Consider the following 20929-nt stretch of genomic DNA (forward strand, 5'->3'; position numbering starts at 1 on the left):
CACAGAAACTCCAAGCGCATTTAATAATGTTAATAAGTCTTGGTATAATTAATACATATATCCATACATTTAACACAATTCACAGTAAATGTTTGAAGTCACTGAGCTGTTTCAAATACTTTTGTTAAAGCAAATTGAAATAACAGACACAAAAAGAAATTGCTGCAATGACAAGAACTCAGAATAGCCAAAGCCTTCTGAAGGTGACAATTTCTCACAGAAATGCAGTAGGAGAAAAACAAGTAACTGAGAAAAACAGCTTCCCTTAAATAACTGCCATACACCAAAAGATATGAATATATATGAAGCAAGTCTTATATGTTCAGCAATAAAAGGGGAAAAAACGACAGTGTCACGTGCAAGTGTACCTCACAACTGTGGACATCTGAATGCTATGTAGGAAGATTTAAAAAAAAATACTGCATTATAGCATTTACAAAAGAAGATAGCTGCATTGGGATAAGTAGGCTTCAAAACTAGTAGCACTTCTATTTCTTAGTGGTTTTGTTGGGTTGTATATAGTAAGTAAAGTGGAATTTTATTTTTTCTTTAACATACATGGGAGATTCGTGATTTCATTTCCTTTACCCATAACTTAACTAGGGGAGAATAATGACACCAAGAACACATTAATCCAAATACCGTTAGTGTCACATACTATCTGACAAATAAAAGTTAAGTGCTACTACTGCTTCTACTGTTCAATAGGATTACTCTCGTCCATAAGAAACAAGGTCATGCTTGTAAATGTCCATGCATCGTTCTGTGCAATCTAATTACATTGACATTTTTATCCCACTTAAACTAAAATTGTTCTTTGAGGTGAGCCTTAATCTGTCAAGTTTTTTTCTTACATAAATGTTGCATTGAATTTTAAGCCTGCTAAAGGTGACATCAAAATGATTAATAGCTTACCCAACCAATAAAACACTAATGAGATGAAATATGTGGTCCCACATTTCTTACAGATGTATTTCCATACCAGAACAACGTTTAGATCATAAGCTTTCTTAAAAATAGTGTTTAGATTGAAATTGATGCCAAAAAGGAATGAGTAGGATTCCTTCGCTGAAGGAAGGCTGGAACAGGAATTGCCATTCAGATCTCTGCAAGTGGCTGAGGCAAGGGAAACTCCAAGTGTATTAAATATAACGAAATTCAAAAATATTTCTTCTTGCTACCAATACAATAAGGAAGCAAATTACAGAACCACGTGCAAAGACTAAGATTTGTGGCACTGGAAAGACCTGCTTTTAAGTTAGTCTCTAACAATACTTCTTGGTGGGACTATATTAGCCCCACAGTTCTGCATGGGAGCACCCTTAGAACACCTTGCATGTCACAGGTTTCAGTCCAAGGTTTAATACTGATATCCACTATAAGTATAAATAGCACAGAGTAGACTGTTTTCCTTAGGGACTCCTCTCTTTTCTCTATCAGGGGGTTTCTTTCAATTTTTCAACAGATGTTTTTTCCCCTGTTAAAAAGAAACACTTACTAGAAGGAAGCAAATACAGGGCAGTACCCAACACTCCTCCTCCAGACTTCAGAAATAGCAAATCAAAACACAAACAATAGTGGCAACAGCAAACAAAAACAAGTAAACAATAACAACACAAAACAAAAACCTCCTTTCATCTTGCCCCAAATCCAGTTTTTTCATTCAAGCTCAATGCACCTGAATGCTAATTCCTTTGGTTTCACCTAAGGGAAAAAGGTCACTGCTGATACAGCTTAGAAACTTCTGCAGTACCCAGCAGTTTATGGGTGGCAGCAGCACACAGGCACCAGGGCATCCCTGCACCACAGTCACAGGAGCAGCCACCTCATGGGGACTCAGGGCATGGGCAGAAATCACTTGCATCTGCCTGTAAGGTCTCACATATTTTCAGCTGAGTCGTCTTGCCAAATATTCCCTAATCCAATTTTTACAAAACTAAGGTTTCCCTTGTCTCTATAGCAGCATCAAAAAACACGCATGCTTTCTGAAGATTAATGTGCTAATGAAGAGAGTCAAAGATTGGCGCTCAGCAACAATAACAGCAGCAACATCGAAGTGGCATATTTTTTCCATTGGGAAGTAAAACTTTGTTATGAAGACACAATTTGTAATTTCCAAATGATCATTTAAATTCTCACAAAATATCATTTGGATTTCTTTTTAAGGAGGCATTTCAATAATGTCTGATAATGGTACAGAGTAAACTTCATCTGCAATGATTCTCCCATTTGTCGGGGATTATCTAAATCACTGGTTCCCAATGCAGGTTGAAGCAGTACAGGCACAAATTAATCAACACTGCAGGAGGAGAAGTTAAGAGGAGGAGACAGATGTGGCAACTCTGTAGCTTTGGGGGGATACAAGGCTGCTAAAAAACAGCACTAGGATATAAGGGACAGGAGGCATTAGCAGGTGGCAAAGGGAGAGAAGCACAAGCGCTGAGGAAAGAAAAACAAGTCAGTGAGTTCCAATTAAAGAAATAGTTAGGGGCAAAAGAGCTGGATGTACTTGATCCTGAAATCAGGATCCAGTGGAGGGCCTCAGCCAGAAGAATCTCTTGCTATAGCTTCCTGTCCTACAGCTCTAATCCTTTTCTGAAATTAAAGGGTTAAAAGTGAAAACAAATTGCTTAAACTGGCATGAAGAAAGGATCATAGGAAATTTTGAAATCTGACATAGTTCACTTGAAGATTTCAATTTTGACATCATATGGAGATTTCTACAAACTTGAAATTCTAGTTCCCACAGTGTGGTTCAGAATTCCTTGTTCCTACTCATCTATTTGCTCAAAAACTCATAATTCTCAATGTAAGCTCCATAAAGAGAAATATCTTTCAAAAGACTGTCTTCCTCTATAGTTTAGCACAAACACAGTTTTTCAGAATTTATTGAAAATTTAAGTAAAGTTAAGCTTATATCTAAAGATTTAAGAATGATTCATTTTCAGTAACTTGAAGTTTGGTATTTCAGAGCCTTATCCTAAACCACAGCTCAGCTCCTCTCAGATTGATTCAAGTTTTTTTTTTGGGGGGGGGGCGAGGGTGGGTAGGAGGGGGAAGAAGTGTTTTATATATATATATATATGTATATAATATGCATACACACACACACACACACACACAGACATACACACTTTGCTCCTAGCAGCACAAGCTCATCTCACTGAGAACCATGTCTACAGCTCCGGATGAAGGGCAACCTGAGCAGGCAAGAGGACCACGGAGCTGGAAGCACAGTGCAGGGACACCCAAGATGGCCTCAGCCCATCCTGTGCAAACCCTAGAAGTGTTCATGCAGAGCTATTTCCAATAATGTTCCTAATCCTAGCCTCACTGCTACTGCACGTAAACCAGAACAGGGTATGGCATTACTCCTTCCAGACTTTCCTGCGCCGGTCAGTGCTAGCACAGAGTGCTGCACAGTAGCTCATTTCACAGTATAGACACACCACCAGCAGCTTTACCACCAGTTCTCTTCAGAAATATTTGTTTTCAACTTGATTTACAAATACTCTCATCTTTTATGTTCTTCAAAGTCATACTTTCCTTACTATTTTCCATGATAAATCTACCTATGGCATTATTACTGATGCTACAGTAAGTACCTAATGTACATTGCACACATTTGCCAAACAATTAATCAAAATGACATATTTTCTTCTTTCCTCCTCCATATGTTTTAATCTCAAAACAGAAAGGGTTTGGCATGTTGAAAACAGCACAGATGATAGTAAGGAGGAATTGCTTATAGAAGCATATAATGAAGAAAAAGAGCATTTGAAGGTCATTAAGACTACTTGAAATCACATGGATTTTAGAAAGCATCACTACTAGCTTTGAACCTTAGTGGCTTTTCTTCATTATTCTCTTTAGCTCTTCTCTATGTACAGAAAGAGTCTGTAAGGCGCCCCTCATGGCAGCCGATTCTCTGTCACCTTATGCCGACATTTAGCCCTGCAGGAGGCTGTCGCTCCCTTTCAATACTGTGTTGTGCCACCTTCCACACACATGCATACGGGATAATGCATGCCAAATACAAAACTTCCATTTTAGGACTGAACGCCTTTAAGCCCTCCTTTATAGACAGACCATGGGACCATGCAGGCTAGGAGGGACCTGAAACCCTGCAGAGAGGCGACTGTACCACCTCTCCGGGCAGCCTGTTCCACTGCTTGGCTGTGGAAAAGCTCCTCATCCAGATATCTTGTTGCAACTTACTCTTTTTGTCCCTTGTCCCACTGCCATGCAGAGCTCTGAAGAGCCTGGCTCCATCTTGGCACCCTCCTCGTAGATACCAGGACTGCTGTTAGGTTGCCCTGAGACCTTCTTTGCTCAGTAAATTCTTGAATCCTATTTCTTCTTAAAGAACTAGGAAATATGCTTTGCCATGATGAACGTCGCTCTTGAAATACAAAATATTTTACTACACTGTTGGCTTGCAACCTTCAGTCTACAACCAGCAGTACTGAAGATTCTTTTTTACCCCTCTAATCAAACATAGTGAAACACTAAACATTTCAACTTAATGTTGTCTATCTTACAGATTACGACCATCTTTATAGCTATAAAAACAGTCAAAAATAATTTAAAAATGTAACATGCTTGCACTCTCTGTCCATCGCTACAAATAAAAAATTGTAATGTGGAGGTATGACAATGAGGAAAATGCATGAACATCTTGTAAATAAAGTACTCAAATGGTACTTTTTCTTCAATACCTTATGCCTGTTATTTTTAATCTTACCTGACAGGATTTACCACAGTATTTAGCAACCTTGCACTGAGAGCATCTGTGCAGATGTTCATTCCTGTTAAAAAAAAAGAGTAACTATAAATGAAGTTTTGGATTCACCCTTCTTGTATAACTAACAAATATTAAATAGGTAAGAAAAGTATGTGAAAAAAGACAAATCTGAAACTTATTTTCAAGTAGAAATCACATATTACATACAAAGGTACATTCTCAGTTCTCATATGACCAAGTACAATGGCAGCCTCTTTGCATCAACATTTTTTTGACCGTACAGCTATAATAGTGAGGAATTTGATTTTGTAGATAACAGTAGAATTAGAGCTGTGTGATACAGCTGGCTAATAATTTTATTGTCTGTCTTAAGCAAGTGTCATTATCTGCCTTAAGCAAGACCTCGCTGTGAACTTGCAAATTGTGACATCAAAATATAACTTTATGATAGAGCCTGAAGTTGACATTTCAGCAGAAATTTCCATCTTAGAAAAACACTTCTTCTGACTTTGCCTAAGGACAGCACGCACTGCAGGCAGGGGCGGCCAAATGGAGCTCGGTCACCCCGAGGAAGCACCATCGCATCCTGCCTACACAATACTCTCAAGTATCCCTTCTTCATTCCTTTGCCAAGTATGGGAAGGAAGGGATGTGTGTCAGATGCATACACACCAACAAACACATTGTTATAATACCTTAAAAAATGTCGGTAAAAAATGTCATTACAAATATGAACTCAGCTTCCGATATACTTCTGAAATAACCCAAAGCGTGGCAGAGCCCATTTCAAACTGAAGGGGCAGGCTCAAATTTTCCATTTGAAGACTTTCCTCCCCGTGGCTTCCCATCGGTACTACATACGTCCTTCTCACTCTTACCCCCAATGGCAACCGATGAGACTAAAACACAGTGCAATTCTCTGTCTCTGCTGATGCCAAAACTTCTTCACTCTTCAGTATTTTAAAGACTGCCAGCAAAGCTGCTTCACCGCAGAACCATCCTTTCTTTCTAAAAATCCCTCGGTTATCCCCAATTTTAATTTCTATGTGCAACTTGGAAATTCACACTTATTTTCAAGAATTTAAAGAAATTAAATTTAAAGGAATAATCCTAATACATAACTAAACAACTTATGATATAGGAGTGCCTATTTTTCATTTTAGATTAGGACCTTCAGCATCCCATCTCAACTGCCCACTGATTCAGTTATCTCTAGCCCACTGTACTGCCGAATGACTGAGCAAAATATTTTGAAGACAGACATTTTGTTCTAAGCGATAAGCATCACAATTTACACCTTCAGTCACACACCTGCTAAAGCAACAAAATGTCACAGCATTAACAAGTAAATAACAAATCCACAGATTCCAAAGTATACAAAAAAAAAAAAGGGAAGAAAAAGGACCATCACTCAAAACTTGATTTATTTGCCAAACTGACATTACCAGTCAGCTTATTTGAATAAGGTGACTCCCTGCTGGCACTGCATAATGGAGGAGCTGCACATCCATCTTTGGGAGCTTCCTTAAAGGACGAGCAGATGGAGGATACCTGCTGCACAGCTGAACGGCAAAGCTACTGACGAAGCCATTGCTCTTTCTTGCAATCCTCTCCTCCCTCCCAAACCTGCTTTTACATTTGCAGCACCCATCATTCTTGCAATAGAGCAGTTTAAATGCAAAAACAGCATGATTCCAAACAGTTAATTGGAATATAAAAAAATCAGGAATAAAATTCATGTATTCATATATAGAGGATCCATGTATTTTGGAACATTCTTACAAGTGAGACAATCTGCCTAGTTTATTCCTATCCTTCTCAACATTTCATTAATGCTAATTCAGTAAAACTCTATGCATTTCCATGATATTTCCACAAATTTTTCATTAACTGCAAACACGTTTTGGAAAAACAGCATCAAGGCTACACACAGAGCCCCAACAGCAGCTCACCTAACACGATTAGCTTCAGGGCTGCTAACACACAGAATTTGAACCAACACATTCAGTAGTAATACATCAGTCTCCAAAAAGGTTTCTGCTGAAAAATAAGATGAAATTAAGATACAGCAACGCATAAAAAGGCGTTAGTTACCCAATACAACTTCAGTGACATTTTCCATCTCTGAAGCCCTTTGCAGATGCAAGCACAAGTAAGGATTTCAATCTGTACTTAAAAAAAAAAATTCAAAAAATCCACAGCACTAAGGGTAAGAGGAAGCTTCCAGTTGTCCTCCAGTGTGGTGTTGCTGTTGGGTGCACAACCTACCCCCAGGAACTTGGACATTAGTGCTTGCTTTTGCTATTATTGACTACCAGCTCCACTGACATGGTGGGCACCCAAAATATACACAGGACAAAGTTAAACCTCATAGCTGGAGGGTCCGGGAGGGGAAGCCCCAAATGGATGGATGTGGAAGGAGACAAAAGAAAACCCTTTAGAAAGAGAAGTAACAGATAAGGTCGTAGGAAGTGATGCACATGTGAACAAAAGGACTTTTTAGGGAAGTTTCCTCCATTTTTCTCCCTGTCAGGCACACCCTTTTGGCAGCAGCAGAGCATTTTAAAAGGAGCTGAAGAGCGGGGCGCAGATTGGTGCTTCACGCACGGTTTGCTCACACGTCGCTCCTGCTCAGCCCACGAGGCAGCGGGGCTGCCTTGTGCCAGTTCCCGCTGGATGCCTTCTTGATGCTGTTTCTTCCTCCACCAGTAACAACCTGCCCCACAGCACCCGTAAGAGGAGCCACTTGCTCTCTCAGACATGCCTCACGTGCAGCCCATGTCCCAAAGAAATCCCTAGGCCTGTGAGATTCAGTCAAACATGCCAAGCGCACGAAGCCCTCCCAGCATTTTGGAGTGTGGGCGTTGAAGACCCGTCACGAAGGGAACACGATCGATACCCTTGAAGGGCAAACACATCATTCGGGGTTTTACTGATCTATTTCTCATAACGGATATCCTGAGAACAGGATGTTTTTCATGCAGCAGACCTGTGAGCAGACAAACCCAAGCGCAGCTTCGCCGCCTCACCTTCTCCCTCCATGAGAGGGGCACAGCGCCCAGCACCGCGGGCGTCCCAAGCGGCACCGCGGCTCCCTGTGCGCACGGGCACCCGCCGCCTGCCCCGCCGGACCTCCGGCACCGCCAGCTCCCACCACGCGAGCCCCGGGCCTGCAGCCCCGCGCGCAGGCGGCTGCATCCCAGAGTCAGTGCCAAGCCCAGGCGGCCCTGGACACCCAGTGCTGTGAGCTGGTAAAAAACAGCATATGCAGAAAATACAGATTAAAACACAACAGGTCTGTGCAGGAGCTTCCATCTGAAACAGGCTTCGGAGGGAACCCACTTATCTGCAGCCTTTGAAAGAAAGCCACCAGGCTTATCTGCTGCCAAGTGGATATTTATGCCACCGCTCGGCTCCGAATTAATCCTTGGAATTTAAGAGGCAAGAGTACGAAGTTAAGAAACCTTGAAGTCAGACAAAAATCCCCCATATTCTGCATCTGCACTACACTGTTGAAAAAGCTACAAGAATTAATCTCTTTTTCCTGCAGCAGCAGCACTCAGGAGAAGCAGCTTTTGAAGAGCAGCAGGAACACCAAAAATTGAGAGTTAAAAGGTAATAACTGAAGTTAACCACCAGGGATCTGAGTCACTTTTTTCAAGTGAGACCCAAGATAAAGACTTTTATGTTAAAAAGCTTTTTAATTTCCAAATATAACCACTATCCCCATTATATTCATGCCACAGTAGTGGTACTGCATCATCCAGACAGGGTAGGAGAACATGAACCACTGAAACAGTGTGGCCTGTGGGGAAAGCTCAGTTAAGGCATTTGTTCTGCCAAGCACAGCACCTACCAAACACGGACAAAAACAGAACACTAAAAGTATATTTCATAACTCAGATCTTTGCTTCTGATGTCTCCTGTGCCACTCGATGCTTTAGCTCACTGCCAGTTTCTGGAATTCCCATTTTATCTCCTTCATATGTAACTCTCTCAAACATTTTTGGATACAGCGTATAAGAATGAACTAAATTCAAATAAATTAGGGAAGAATAGAGAGAATCCTTCTCCTTAGTGGACCTCAACTCTGTTCACATTTTATAATCATCCTTGCTATGCAGCCTGGCATTATATATGTTTGGTTTATAAATACATACACTGAATAGGTAATGAACATGCTGGGTCATATTACTTCAGCTGACAGGAAGGGCAGTATTTTTTAATCTGATTTTGTGTGTTGGGTATTATCTCCTGTATTTTTCTTTCTGCATCTTTGTTCTTCTGAAGAATAGTTGTTCTGAAAACTCTGAAAAACACTTTTCTAAATAAAACTTTGTTGTAGTCTCTCATCACTTCTCCACTTCAGTATCATCTTCTCTTATACATCTTATATTATTTTTTTTTCTTTTGGGGGTCAAAAGAGACAGGGCTGAAGGCGGGCTAGAAAAACAGCAAGTAGCAGAAGACAACCATATGGCAGATTTTCATATATTCTTATGCAGCACCTAGTCTTTGTGTTGTGAAGCAGTGACAGCACAATTACTAAGTTTCGATAAGAAAATGTTTATTTTTCAAAAACTTCTTCACAATATTATGAAAGAGATATAATCTTTACAAATATTCCTACATTCACAGAAGGGTGCAAAACTTTCTACTGAAATTGAACAGTTATCTACAGCCACAAATAGAAGACTCTCCTTCAGCTAAACTGAGCTAAACTGAAAAAAAAATTAGTTTTCTGGAAGGTCAGCTTTTGGAAGTGCCATATGTATTCTGATAAAACCAAGAACAGAAAATTACATGACTCTGCACTGAACTGGTAATTGACAGATGTTTCAGATGCAGTGCTTTCCAATGATATCAGAAAAGGAATTTATAAGAAAAATACTCGACAATATGGCCTAATAGGCAATAAATTTATTCTTACTTTTTCATCAGACTTGGACTTACCTGCAGGGAAATAGGAAAAAAAAAAAAAAAAAAAAAGATGTCTCCAAGAGCCATTTCAGTAGCATGAGGCTACATTCTAGTCTTTTAACCGAAAAACGAAGTTCAAGAGAAGAGCTCAGTAGCGTAATAAATTTTATGTGAGAAGACAGACTGCCTTTAGAGAAAAGCATCACCAGCCTTTAAAAAGGTACCTAGATAGATAGCCATACACAGGCACACTTTATCTCCATGTAGGGTGAATAAAACAAATGCTGCCACACCAGAAATCAATAACTGTGAAAATGCTCTAATTATCCTCCCAGAAAAACTCCCTGCTCTGCCCCACTGAAGCAGAAACACAGCAAAACTTGGCTCCGAGACCACAAGGCAACTACTTCACATTGACACCTCAACATCCTCGCCCTGCAAGGCTGTTTTGTCACTGTCTCCCTCAAATCAAGGCTGTCCTTCCCTTTAGAGGGCTGCCCGCGCGTGGCACGCCAACAGGCCTAAATGGATTGATTTCAGTCACCGTATATTCATAATGCCTTGGGATCTTAACCAAAGAAAGCTGAAGAAAAACTGGAGATTAAGATGCATTTTACACATAAAAACCATATATATTCCTTAAAAACACATACAAAAAAGCTACATACAATACTTATAGACTTATTTTTGAACACATGAGTGCATATCCAACAAAACAAAATCTAGCAAAATACTGCACTGCTCCCCTGTTTTTTCCTTAAAAAAAAGACAAACCATTTGCTCATTTATCTCCTCTGTCTCCATATCAGATATTTTATTTCTCTGACCTATGCATCAGCATTCCACAAGAAGAAAGTTTTTGCTCTGAAATACTATACTACAGTAAATATTTAGTTCCTGCTTAATATTTATCTCCTGTATCACACAGATCTCTGATTTTTACTGACGTGTAAAGCTCTCTGATCCTCTCAGGGAAATATCTTCATCAATCTTTTTATTTGTTACCCCTCTTCTATATTTATTTCCTTACCCCTATTTAGGGGCAAACGCTGCCTATTTTAGGGCAAACATTTTTAGGGGCCCTGCAGTGTTTTTTAGACACTTTCCTCTTACTCATTTTGCCATTTCCACCTATGAACAGTTAAACACAAAAGAACTTTCTTTTTTTTTTTTTTGGCACTCATTTGGAAATGAAAAATAGATTAATCCCAACAAAGAACCTGGACACAGCATATAGCTAGGCTCGAAATAAATCATGGTGCATTGTGTCTTGAGGATGAGGAATTTGGTAAGGATGTACACACCAAATGAAGTCCTCATTTTCACTTGCTTGGCTGTATGTTCACATCACACCCCAGTTCCGCTCCTGTGAGATGCTTCATACAGCTTATTCGAGCAGCACAGTCAGTTCTGCAGTTCTGCACACGGGTGCGTGTCGTGGTTGGCGACCCTCCTCCTCGCCTGCCCACCCCGCCAAGGACCACCTCAATTCTGACAGGCCCCTGCCCGCCCTGAGCCGTGCGGTCGCCCCGCGCGCTGCTCCGCGCCACCAAAAGCGCCACACTGTGCTTGCTCAGCTATAAACACCCAGCTCCTTTCTGCACCACAGCATTTCTTGTAACATCTCCATAAAAGCTCCTCGCCCCTAAATTAATGGAATATCTTGGCTTCCAAAGAGGTGCATGCGAGAGGCTGAGTATGTTCACAGTCAAACTGATGCTGTGTTGTCAGGTACGGACCGATCACCCAAGCCTCTCTATTCCTGCTTTAGGTAAAGCTGTTCTCATTCTTCTCTTTCCCCGTTAACTTCCAGATTGAGAAGGCAGCTGGTGAAAGGAATTTCTAGAAACATTTAATTTCTCGGACCTTCCATGAAAGCCTCCATAGCTCCTCCTAGATCTGGGGGAGGAGGAGGGAGAAGAGGTGTCCAGCTTTCCTTCTTTCCTCTGCCTTCCTCCTCCATTACCTTTCAGCAATAAATGTTGGATACTTCCAATCAGAAATGCCCTAAGCATGCCAAATCCAATCCTATTTTTTAACACATTTACTTCAATTACTATTACATTGGAAAGCTATCTTTTATGGTATATAACTACAGTTCAAGCAGAAGCCTACATCACTATTAGGAAGCACAGTCACTATCAGGAAGAGCTAGCCAATAATGATAATAATTAAAAAGGAATTAAAAAAGCAGCAATGGAAACTCAGTTAATTGTATTCTTCTTTCTCATCACCATTTAACAGTGCCCCATCAACACCCGTAAGAATGAGATTTTTATTGACACTGAACAGATACTGCAGTATCTGTTTGTCATGATTCTCTTTAATAAAAGATGAACTGTTAAAAGAGACATCACCATAAACGTGGAGCAATGCAAATATTCAGCATTTGAGAAGAAACAGCATACTGAGTTTTTCCCTATTTAGGTGTCAAGTCATCCATACAGTTTTTCTAGGTCTGCTTGTTCTCTGCAAACAACATCTAAATAATATATCTGCATAAGCAAAAAACAGCATGAACAGCTTGATGCAAAATATCAGCCCCTGCGCTCGAATTATTTGGACAGTAAGCAGCTACCTGAAAAAGTTCCAGTTTATAAATATAAACATCTTCCTTAATTGGGACCAATGTATTTTATGAATAATCACTACATCACAGCTGGCACATTGAGCCTGGCCATCTCAATTTATTCATTAGATTTGCTCATCTACTTATTTATCCCTTTCCCCCATACCACATGGATGTCAAAGATTTCTCTTCCCAAATTTAAGCATAGCTGGGATTTGGGAGACTGTCAAACTTTGAACAACTTCATCGTTTTTGACGACTTACTCACAATGTGCAACACCACAATTTATTCTGTGTAACATTTCATGCAAGTGCTGTAACAGCAATGTTGTCTAAAATACTACAGAAAATGTGGAATACATAGTTTCAAAACATTCACTGTTGACATGCTTCATACTCAGTGTTCTAAATCTAGTATGAGTCAAACAGTACAGAGCTGGTCAAGACACTGTGGCTCCTGATCTGAGCAAGACTTTGCATGACTGGATTCTTCAGGCTCCAAAATAAACAGCCAAGGAAAGCCATTAACCATTTTTGCATTACTTAATTTTTACTCTCCGTACTCTGGTGACATCCTATGGCTAAAAGTGTAATAGATGCTTCTTCTTCAGCTTCATAAAGATTTTGCATCCCAGGTTCCCTTTTCCTAAGTTTCACTTAATAGAGAATCAAAAAAAAAAAAAAAAAAACACCTGGAGAACTATAGCAATGCCTATATATTTTTGGTAAAAAGTAATTATAATTTAATAGCTAAGAGCACAAAGGGCAGGATGCCTTCATGCACTGCACTTCCCACCCACCCATCATATAGAGAATCATAGAATCGTTAAGGTTGGAAGGGACCTCTAGAGATCATCTAGTCCAACCCCCCTGCACACGCAGGGTCACCTAGAGCACGTGGCACAGGACTGCGTCCAAGCGGGTTTGGAAGACCTGCAGAGAAGGAGACTCCACAACCTCTCTGGGCAGCCTGTTCCAGCGCTCTGTCACCCTCACTGCTAAGAAATTCTTCCTTAAGTTCCTGTGGAACAGCAAAAGATATACATCATTTGTGGTTTCCAAATTTGCCAATTTCCAATTGAAAGGTCTTTAAAAATAAGTAGGAAGCATATGTTAGAACTCTAAGTCACCAACATCTTAAGAATAGGCTATCCTCCTTACAAATCAGTTTGACCAACAAGGCATTTAACCATAGAAGTAACTGTGAAAATTTCAGTAGCGATATGGATACACCTGAAGACTCACACTTAGTTTCTTAGCAAATGGCAATCCTCTTTCACACACAATTACATTCATTTATACTACTCTGTCACCTGCAATAGCCACCCACACTACTGACACTTGGAATACTTTACCTTCCTCCAGAAAACTCTTCCTGATGTTAGGCACTGAGCAAAGCTCAAAAAAAAGTTTTTAATACATTTTACTAGTCATATAAACATAGGTTTTAGTATTCAAGTGATTTATGAACTAATTTCATTCAATCTTAAGATCTTCATACAAAGATCAGAGGTATTTTTAAATGAAAACATCTCCATGTTTCTCAGTTTATCACGCAGTATGATTATGATGCATTAACAAGGGAATAAGTGTTTTTTTTTAAAAATAACTATTAAACCCATTAAAGCTATAGATCAATTTTCTAAGGGCACCACTGGAATTTCAATATACAATATGCTTCCTTACACATAGCAACTGGTCCTCACTTTTTTTTCTTTTTTTATACAACAGCATTCAATGACAAGTGTTTAAAGCCAACAAAAAAGCCACAAAGCCACAATATCTGTCATAAGGTAAGAGATTCTTAACTACTTTTCTGCTTAGTTGGTCCAATCATAGCACATCGGTGCAGGCATTTCCATTTCAAAATTGCTATTGGTATTGAGGAGGCTTCAAAGAAGCACAGACTCTGCAAGAATGTTGGAAAGAATATAAAAAAATGACATATTGATGTGGACTATCTGTGGGTTTTAAATGGATTTTGCACAATTATCCAGTTCAAATTGTTTTTTTTATGTCCCAGAAAATACTACGTTTACATCACTGTAAGTCTCCCGTTAAATCTCATTTTCTCCACAGACAAGAAGTGTGGCCCTTTAATCATCCTCCTGTAGCTTCTGCAATGGGTCATGAGTGAAATCAGATTATTTGTTTCAGATCAACAAGCATGGAATGAGACTTCGTAGAGCATAGCACAGGAGAATGAGAAATATGTTATTCCCTATTAGCAAAAAGGCAGAGTGAAGGTTTATTGTGATGGACAAATACTGGGAGAGCGCTGGAGTTTCGGTTACCATATGTCAGTGCTGATGACAAATATCTGTAGAAGTTAAATAAAAATGTTAAAATCAGCAGCAATGTTATGCTGCGCAGAATAAGAGAACTGTCAGCAGTTCATGTTTGAAGGACATGAGCCTCTTGTAATTCCTAAAGTCAACCATGCCCAAAACCAATGAACTGAAAAAAAATGTGCGGGAAGGAATCATCCATCACAATCATACGATTTGTAAAAAGCGTGTGCGTATGTAGGTATTAGTTATATATGATCTCTATTTTTCTCCTACCCTGAATTGCTCATCTAATAGTTGCTCCATATCACCATTCCACCTGTTGCCTTATGTAAAGGTCTCCTTCTAACTCACTGCCTATTGAAAATATTTCTTCCTCAAACACAGCATTTTGTTGAGAGGCTGAAAACCAAAATTGCCCCAGCAGCTCTAGCACCTGCCCGCTCAGAGAGCTCCCCTCATTTTCCTGACATTTTCACTCAAAAATGTTGCAGCACACCAACAACTTACAGCAGCACATCTTATAGCCTCACTGGCGTTACACGACCGCAGTGGGTACTTCGCTGAACTTAAAGCCAATCTGTGCATTTTGTATGCAAGCTTCACCACACGTTCCCTGTAGAGCAGAGACGCAGAGCACGTATTCCTCTGGTTGCAACAAGTATCTTACGGACTGCAAGGCAAACACCAGAGCTCTCCCCTGCACAATCCAAGTAACCAGAACACTTGCTCAAGTACCTACCATCTACCAAAAGAAGCTGTACTATTCAAACGTGGGCCTGAAGAAAACAAACTCTCTATTTTTATAAACACTCCTTGCCATCACTGCTAATGCAAAACAAAATTACAAAAGGATTCTGACACACTAAGGCCAAAGATAACGGCAAAAAGGCGAACACAACGTTTAACCTGTCACAAGGCAGCTCCCTTTTACATTTTTGAAGGAGGAATGATTTCTTGAGGGCTGGCTGCAGACCGTGGAACAAAACAACCATCGATCAGATTTCAAATCAGAAGTTAAGCCTCTGGACAACCTATACTGCCTTGGGTTATTTGATTAGATTAACAGCAAGTTATACTACAAGAAAAAAATGACATGCAGTGTATTTTCTACAGCTTTGATGGCTCACGTATTGAATATATTACATTGCAAAAAAGCGTACTTATTTGGTCAATTAGAAAAATACATACACCAATTAAATGCTGTTCCTACCATTATTTTTAACAGCAGATCAAATTTACAGTCTGCTATTATTTAGGCATTTGAGTTGCCCCAAAAAGCAAACTAAGAAGCTAAGTAGCATCCTTCATAGTGGCATCCTCTCTGCTGTGCTTTCATATTACTGAAGACAGATGAAATATTGTTACTTACATATCACATAACCAAATTTTGGTTAACTTCTCATCTGTAAATCTGGATTTTGTAGGATTTTTCACGTTAGAGAAACTTTCACAAAAACTGAAAATCTGTCATTTATGCCACATTTTGGATTGTGATCCTGACAGATTTTCCAAACTCAGCCACTTGACGTAAGACACACATAAGGCACTGGCAGAATAACTTGTTGATTCAGAACCATGTTTTAGTGCCTCATGTACGACCTTTTCACTTAAATTTGACAAAAAGCTCCCAGTACTACAGTAGGTCATTGAACTGCTGAAAATGAAGCCTTCTGTGGGATAGAGAAAAAAATCAAGGCTCCGACCACAGCATTAATTACCATTTTTTTTTAATCATAGCATTGCATCCCCCTAAAAGAGAGGCATGACAGCTCAAAGGTTGATCAAGCCTCCATTTTTAATCGATTTTCTACACTCCCCATCCTAAAATGGGAATTACATGAAGAGTAGCTATGTCTCATCCCAAAAGGGATGGCAGAAACTCCTTAACCTAACAGACAGGGAACCGCGGGCTTGGATTTGCAAAAATCCAAGGAGAGTTTTAAAAAATCTCTCAGATGGGAATCCTGATTACAGCATGTTTGGTCTTAATCGTTCTCATAAAATTCTTGAACTTTGAAAAGGTCTGTGAACGTTTTAGGCTAAAATCATGAGCAGAGCTTGCAAGACTAATTTATGTTGGCAGTGTTCAAGGCAAAGAATTGCAAACACATGCTCTAGGTTTGCCTGAAAAACTAAAGGATTCAGGGATAAAAGACTTCTGAACAATTAATGATATTGCCAAAATAAATAAGCATGCAGTCATCTGCTAAAATTGAATATATATATATAAACACATAACCCCAAAGCAAAACATATTGCCTATGAAAATACCAAACAGATTAATATAAGTTAGTCATTGCCAAGATAATTATTTCAGGACAGTAAAAGGACATGTCAGGACTCTAACACAGAGTGAACAGATGATATAATTAACAGTCCTATCATATATGAAGAAGTCATACATAGAAAATAAAAAAGAACATTTTGAAGCTTGGACTCTCTAAAATACATCTTAGAGAATGATTCTCAAATCAGAGCCTAAGTTAAGGATAAAAAACAGATAAAGTGATTACCAATTTATTAATACATATACAAGGCCACACCCTGAAATGCTGTGTATTATTACATTATTTTGTGAAGCAGTAAAACCTCATTAAGTGTACACCAAACTAATTGCAAACAGAAAGACTGGCAGGATAACGCATCCTACCATCATATAATATTTAACTTTTAAGCACTCAAAACAAAAAGCAGCTGAATTCCACTTCTGCCCTCGTTCGTGTACTTTTCCTGAGGAGTTGCTCGTTCTTGGACCTCCTCAAGCTGTTAGAATCTACTCATTTTATGTAATTACTAACAAACAGGACAAATTTCACACTGTGCCTTGAAGAAAGCAATTAAGTGCCCACCTACTTGCTTAATTTAGAGTGAAAGCTGTTCAAGTACATTCTCTGCGATGGCGAGAACTCTCTTTATGAAAGCATACTCACAGTGCACACATTAAAACATTAACACATTAGCATTTCCAAATGGAAAACAGATTTGTTGGGTGAGTGGACAGCAGCAGGTAAAGTACTGAACCAAAAAGGCCCTGCTATGTAAATAAAAGGAGAGAGAAAACAAAACAAAAACAAACATTTCTGGGAACAAAGACTTGTGCTTCCATCAGGGCTTGGTCCAGAAGACAAGTCTCACCCAGCATAGCAGTACACCTGCCCTCAGCATCTTGTACCACAGAAGCCTGTGACAAAATTTGCACCAACTAGGATATCACAGGATCAAGGTGGTAACAGAACAACGAGCTACACAAGCGGTGAGTTTCTCCGAGGAGGGAGTATCAGCCTGTGAACAGTGACAAAGCAAATGGGCACTGACTTCAAGAACGTCAAGAACGTCATCTCTCACGTCACCCCAGACCACAGTGACCGACTGTGCCTAACGCACGGGGAAGGCCCCTCTCTGTTGAGGCTGGGTGATGCAAACTGGGGGCATTTACGAGCTGAAGATCTTGTCCTGACCGAAACATTCTGAATTCAACCAAGCAAGGTCAAACCCCCAGGCACCTGCACCACCTTCCAGCCAGTCATTCTGCAGCACAGACACACGCTCAGGTCTACACTGTGTTACACAAAAGAACAAAAAACTTTGGTTTTTGCTCACATCTGCTGACACCTTCGAGGACTCTTTCCATACCACAAGGAAGATAATCTTTTGCAGGGAGCAGGTACTTTTGTAAAACTGTTTTGATGACAAACACCTTTAAGAGATATTTATATGAGACAAAGGGAAAGAAGGAAAAAAAAAACCACTATAGTTTTTTTATAGGTACCTACTTGGTACCTATATCTAGCAAAACCTACGTAATGCTTCATTACATAAGCAGGAAGCTGAGGACACATTGCTGTTAAACACAAAACCAAAAGGCTTATATTAACCCGCTATGTACAAAACTTAATAAATGTTAATAACAGATCCATTATCTACCACTCAATAAGCTACACAAATACTGTTGAAAAGTAGGTTTTTATCTACTGCAGTGAGCTAGTAAGTCCAGCTGACAGAAGGCAAAATATCTATACAGGATGCCCTTGTGGGTTCACAGCGGAGATTCCTCTATCCATCATACCAAAAGGAAAGGAAAGGTTACAGAGGTTAATAGAGACAGAGCATCTGGAATCGACTTCTGTATTGCACTCCACACTCAATATCCTCCAGTGATCACTGAGCTGTTGGAAAGTTGGTACGAATCAATGCTTTCTTCATGTTCAAGATAAAAAAGTATGAAGATAAATTCTAACTCTACAAATCCTCATTAAAGTACATAATGGTAGACAGTATCAATTCACATTAACAAGCAGAGGGCAAACGTATCTGTAACTACAGCAACTCAGATAGTGACAACTCAAATACAAGATGCAATCTGAACAGCTACCTTTTGATATGAAAAGTGTTATATTTTTCTGATATAATTGCAATCATTTCTGCTGGGAGGGGGGAAGGAAAGAAAGAAACTCTCCTAGAAAAATAATATGAAAAAAAAGCATCAATTCCCTTCTCAACCCAGCACTGAATAAATAAGTAAATAAAATCCACACAAACACACATACTAGCGAAGAAATATCTCCCACCACTGACATGCCGTGGTGGAAGAGCAACGTTACATTATAAAGCAGCATGTCTCAATTTACTGGTATGCTTCTGGTGCCCAAAATACTACAAGCTTCACCTATCCTCTTTAAGAGTTATTTTTGTCCATATCTCTAAACCTGTAACCTCTTTTTCCAACAGCAGGTACTGCAAAATCAGCTAGAAAAGCTTGGGTGTGTTTACCCATCAGTGGAACAACAATTCTGTCCTCCCTGTGGTGACCTAATCAGGATGTATTCAGATCACTAATGATTATAAAGAGTCCTTTACACCTTCAGGTGGGAACCGGACCTTTTAATTAGAGCAAAAGTTGCTTTACCCACACTAGAGATTTCTTTCTGTAGAACTCACTATGTATACACTGTTACAGTCTACAGTACAGCAAACATATATTTATGCACAAACATTTAGGAAAAAAAAAAGTGCTGTAGCTCCAAGAAAGACTCCACACCAAAAAAATAATCTCAATTTATTTCTGAAAGTTAAACTGCAAATGCAGTATGCTGTTTTACAGCTGCTCCTCAGATCACTAGTTCAGTTCTTTAGACTGGGAGGAAATTTTCAAAATATTATTTTCCAAATATCGCTCTTCCAAGCAAACTTGTAAAATCTACCTTATGAACTCAATGAAGAGAATTGAGCCTTTCAAGACAGCACAGATTCAGGAACGATTCTGAGCCCCTCAAATTCCCCGTGCTGCCCCCAGGTCCCTCCACGCACCCAGAGCCGCGCGGTGAGGCAGGATGCGGCCGTGGCTCTGCTTCGCGCGCCACGGAGAGCATCGCTTTAAGGGAAGACAAACCTGCCCAACCACAAGATCTGAAACTTAATAGGAGACTAACCCAATAATGATACTGGGAAGCCACATTACTCAGGCATGCTTGCAAATAAGGTTTTTAGGTGCTTTATTTGATCTCATTTGTACATTATCTCATAATGTAGTTTAATACAATTTGGCAAGAAAATTTTCTATTAAAATAACAGCCGAGCTGTGCTTGCAAGCCCCAGAGGAGCAGCACAAAGACCGTTGCTTTCACTAATGTATATAAACGACTGCTCAAAGGTTGCACAGATGCTGCACTGTGCATCTGAACTGACGGTGTGGTCATTTCAAAGAACTCTTGCCCAATCTGTTACCAACTACCTGCTTCTAGCTTCCTGGCTTGGGAAATCAGCTTTGTAAGCAAATGGCTTGCTGATAATTGCCTCACGTTCAATCTGCTATGGATAAAAGGCATGATGCTGCCGCCTCACTTCGAGGAATAGTTACACATAAAGCAGTTGGAGAACTGACAGTACCATTTATGTAGATGATAAACATAGCAATTTAATATACTTTAGAGCTCGCACGTAGGGTCTTCTACACGAGTCGTGTGGCTTTTCACAGCTGATATATTTTCCCCTCCAACATGGCTTCAACTATACTGCCTGTGAGCACTAATTATAGAGTAATCAATGTTAGGCCATATTCCCTTCTAAATGGTTTACAAAGAATGAATAATAAAAGGCTACTGCAAATGGAAACAGATTACCTTGGTAGTATAAATTCTGGTTCTGCATACAATTGTTTGCTATCACAGATAGTAAGAATTAATCCAGACTAAAATTTGTTTCCTTTCTCTAGGCAGAGAGAAGAGAGGAACTAAACACCTACTGCTTACGTATACAAGTCTAAATGCAAGAGTTGTCAAAGATAACCTTGACCTAGAAGCTATATGAAGAACGGAAACTTGCCATAATATTAATTAAGATCACAGGGACAGACAACTGTTGCATTTGTATCTGCTATTTACACATTATTCCATTTACATAAAATGA

The 20929-nt window shown here is 39.6% G+C and overlaps 1 protein-coding gene across 1 annotated transcript in view; it reads right to left on the bottom strand.

Moving 5' to 3' along the window:
- LOC148594746 (histone-lysine N-methyltransferase SMYD3-like) overlaps positions 1 to 20929 on the bottom strand; it is a 69669-nt gene that overhangs the window by 5927 nt on the left and 42813 nt on the right. Inside the window, exon 2 of the mRNA XM_088524279.1 lies at positions 4745 to 4808. Coding sequence (XP_088380405.1) covers positions 4745 to 4808 — 64 coding nt within the window. The remainder of the gene's footprint in view (positions 1 to 4744; positions 4809 to 20929) is intronic.

This window comes from Tinamus guttatus, unplaced genomic scaffold, assembly GCF_059628265.1.
Source record: "Tinamus guttatus ecotype Peru unplaced genomic scaffold, ASM5962826v1 Tinamus_guttatus_pri_ptg000208l, whole genome shotgun sequence".
Taxonomy (NCBI): Eukaryota; Metazoa; Chordata; class Aves; order Tinamiformes; family Tinamidae; genus Tinamus; species Tinamus guttatus.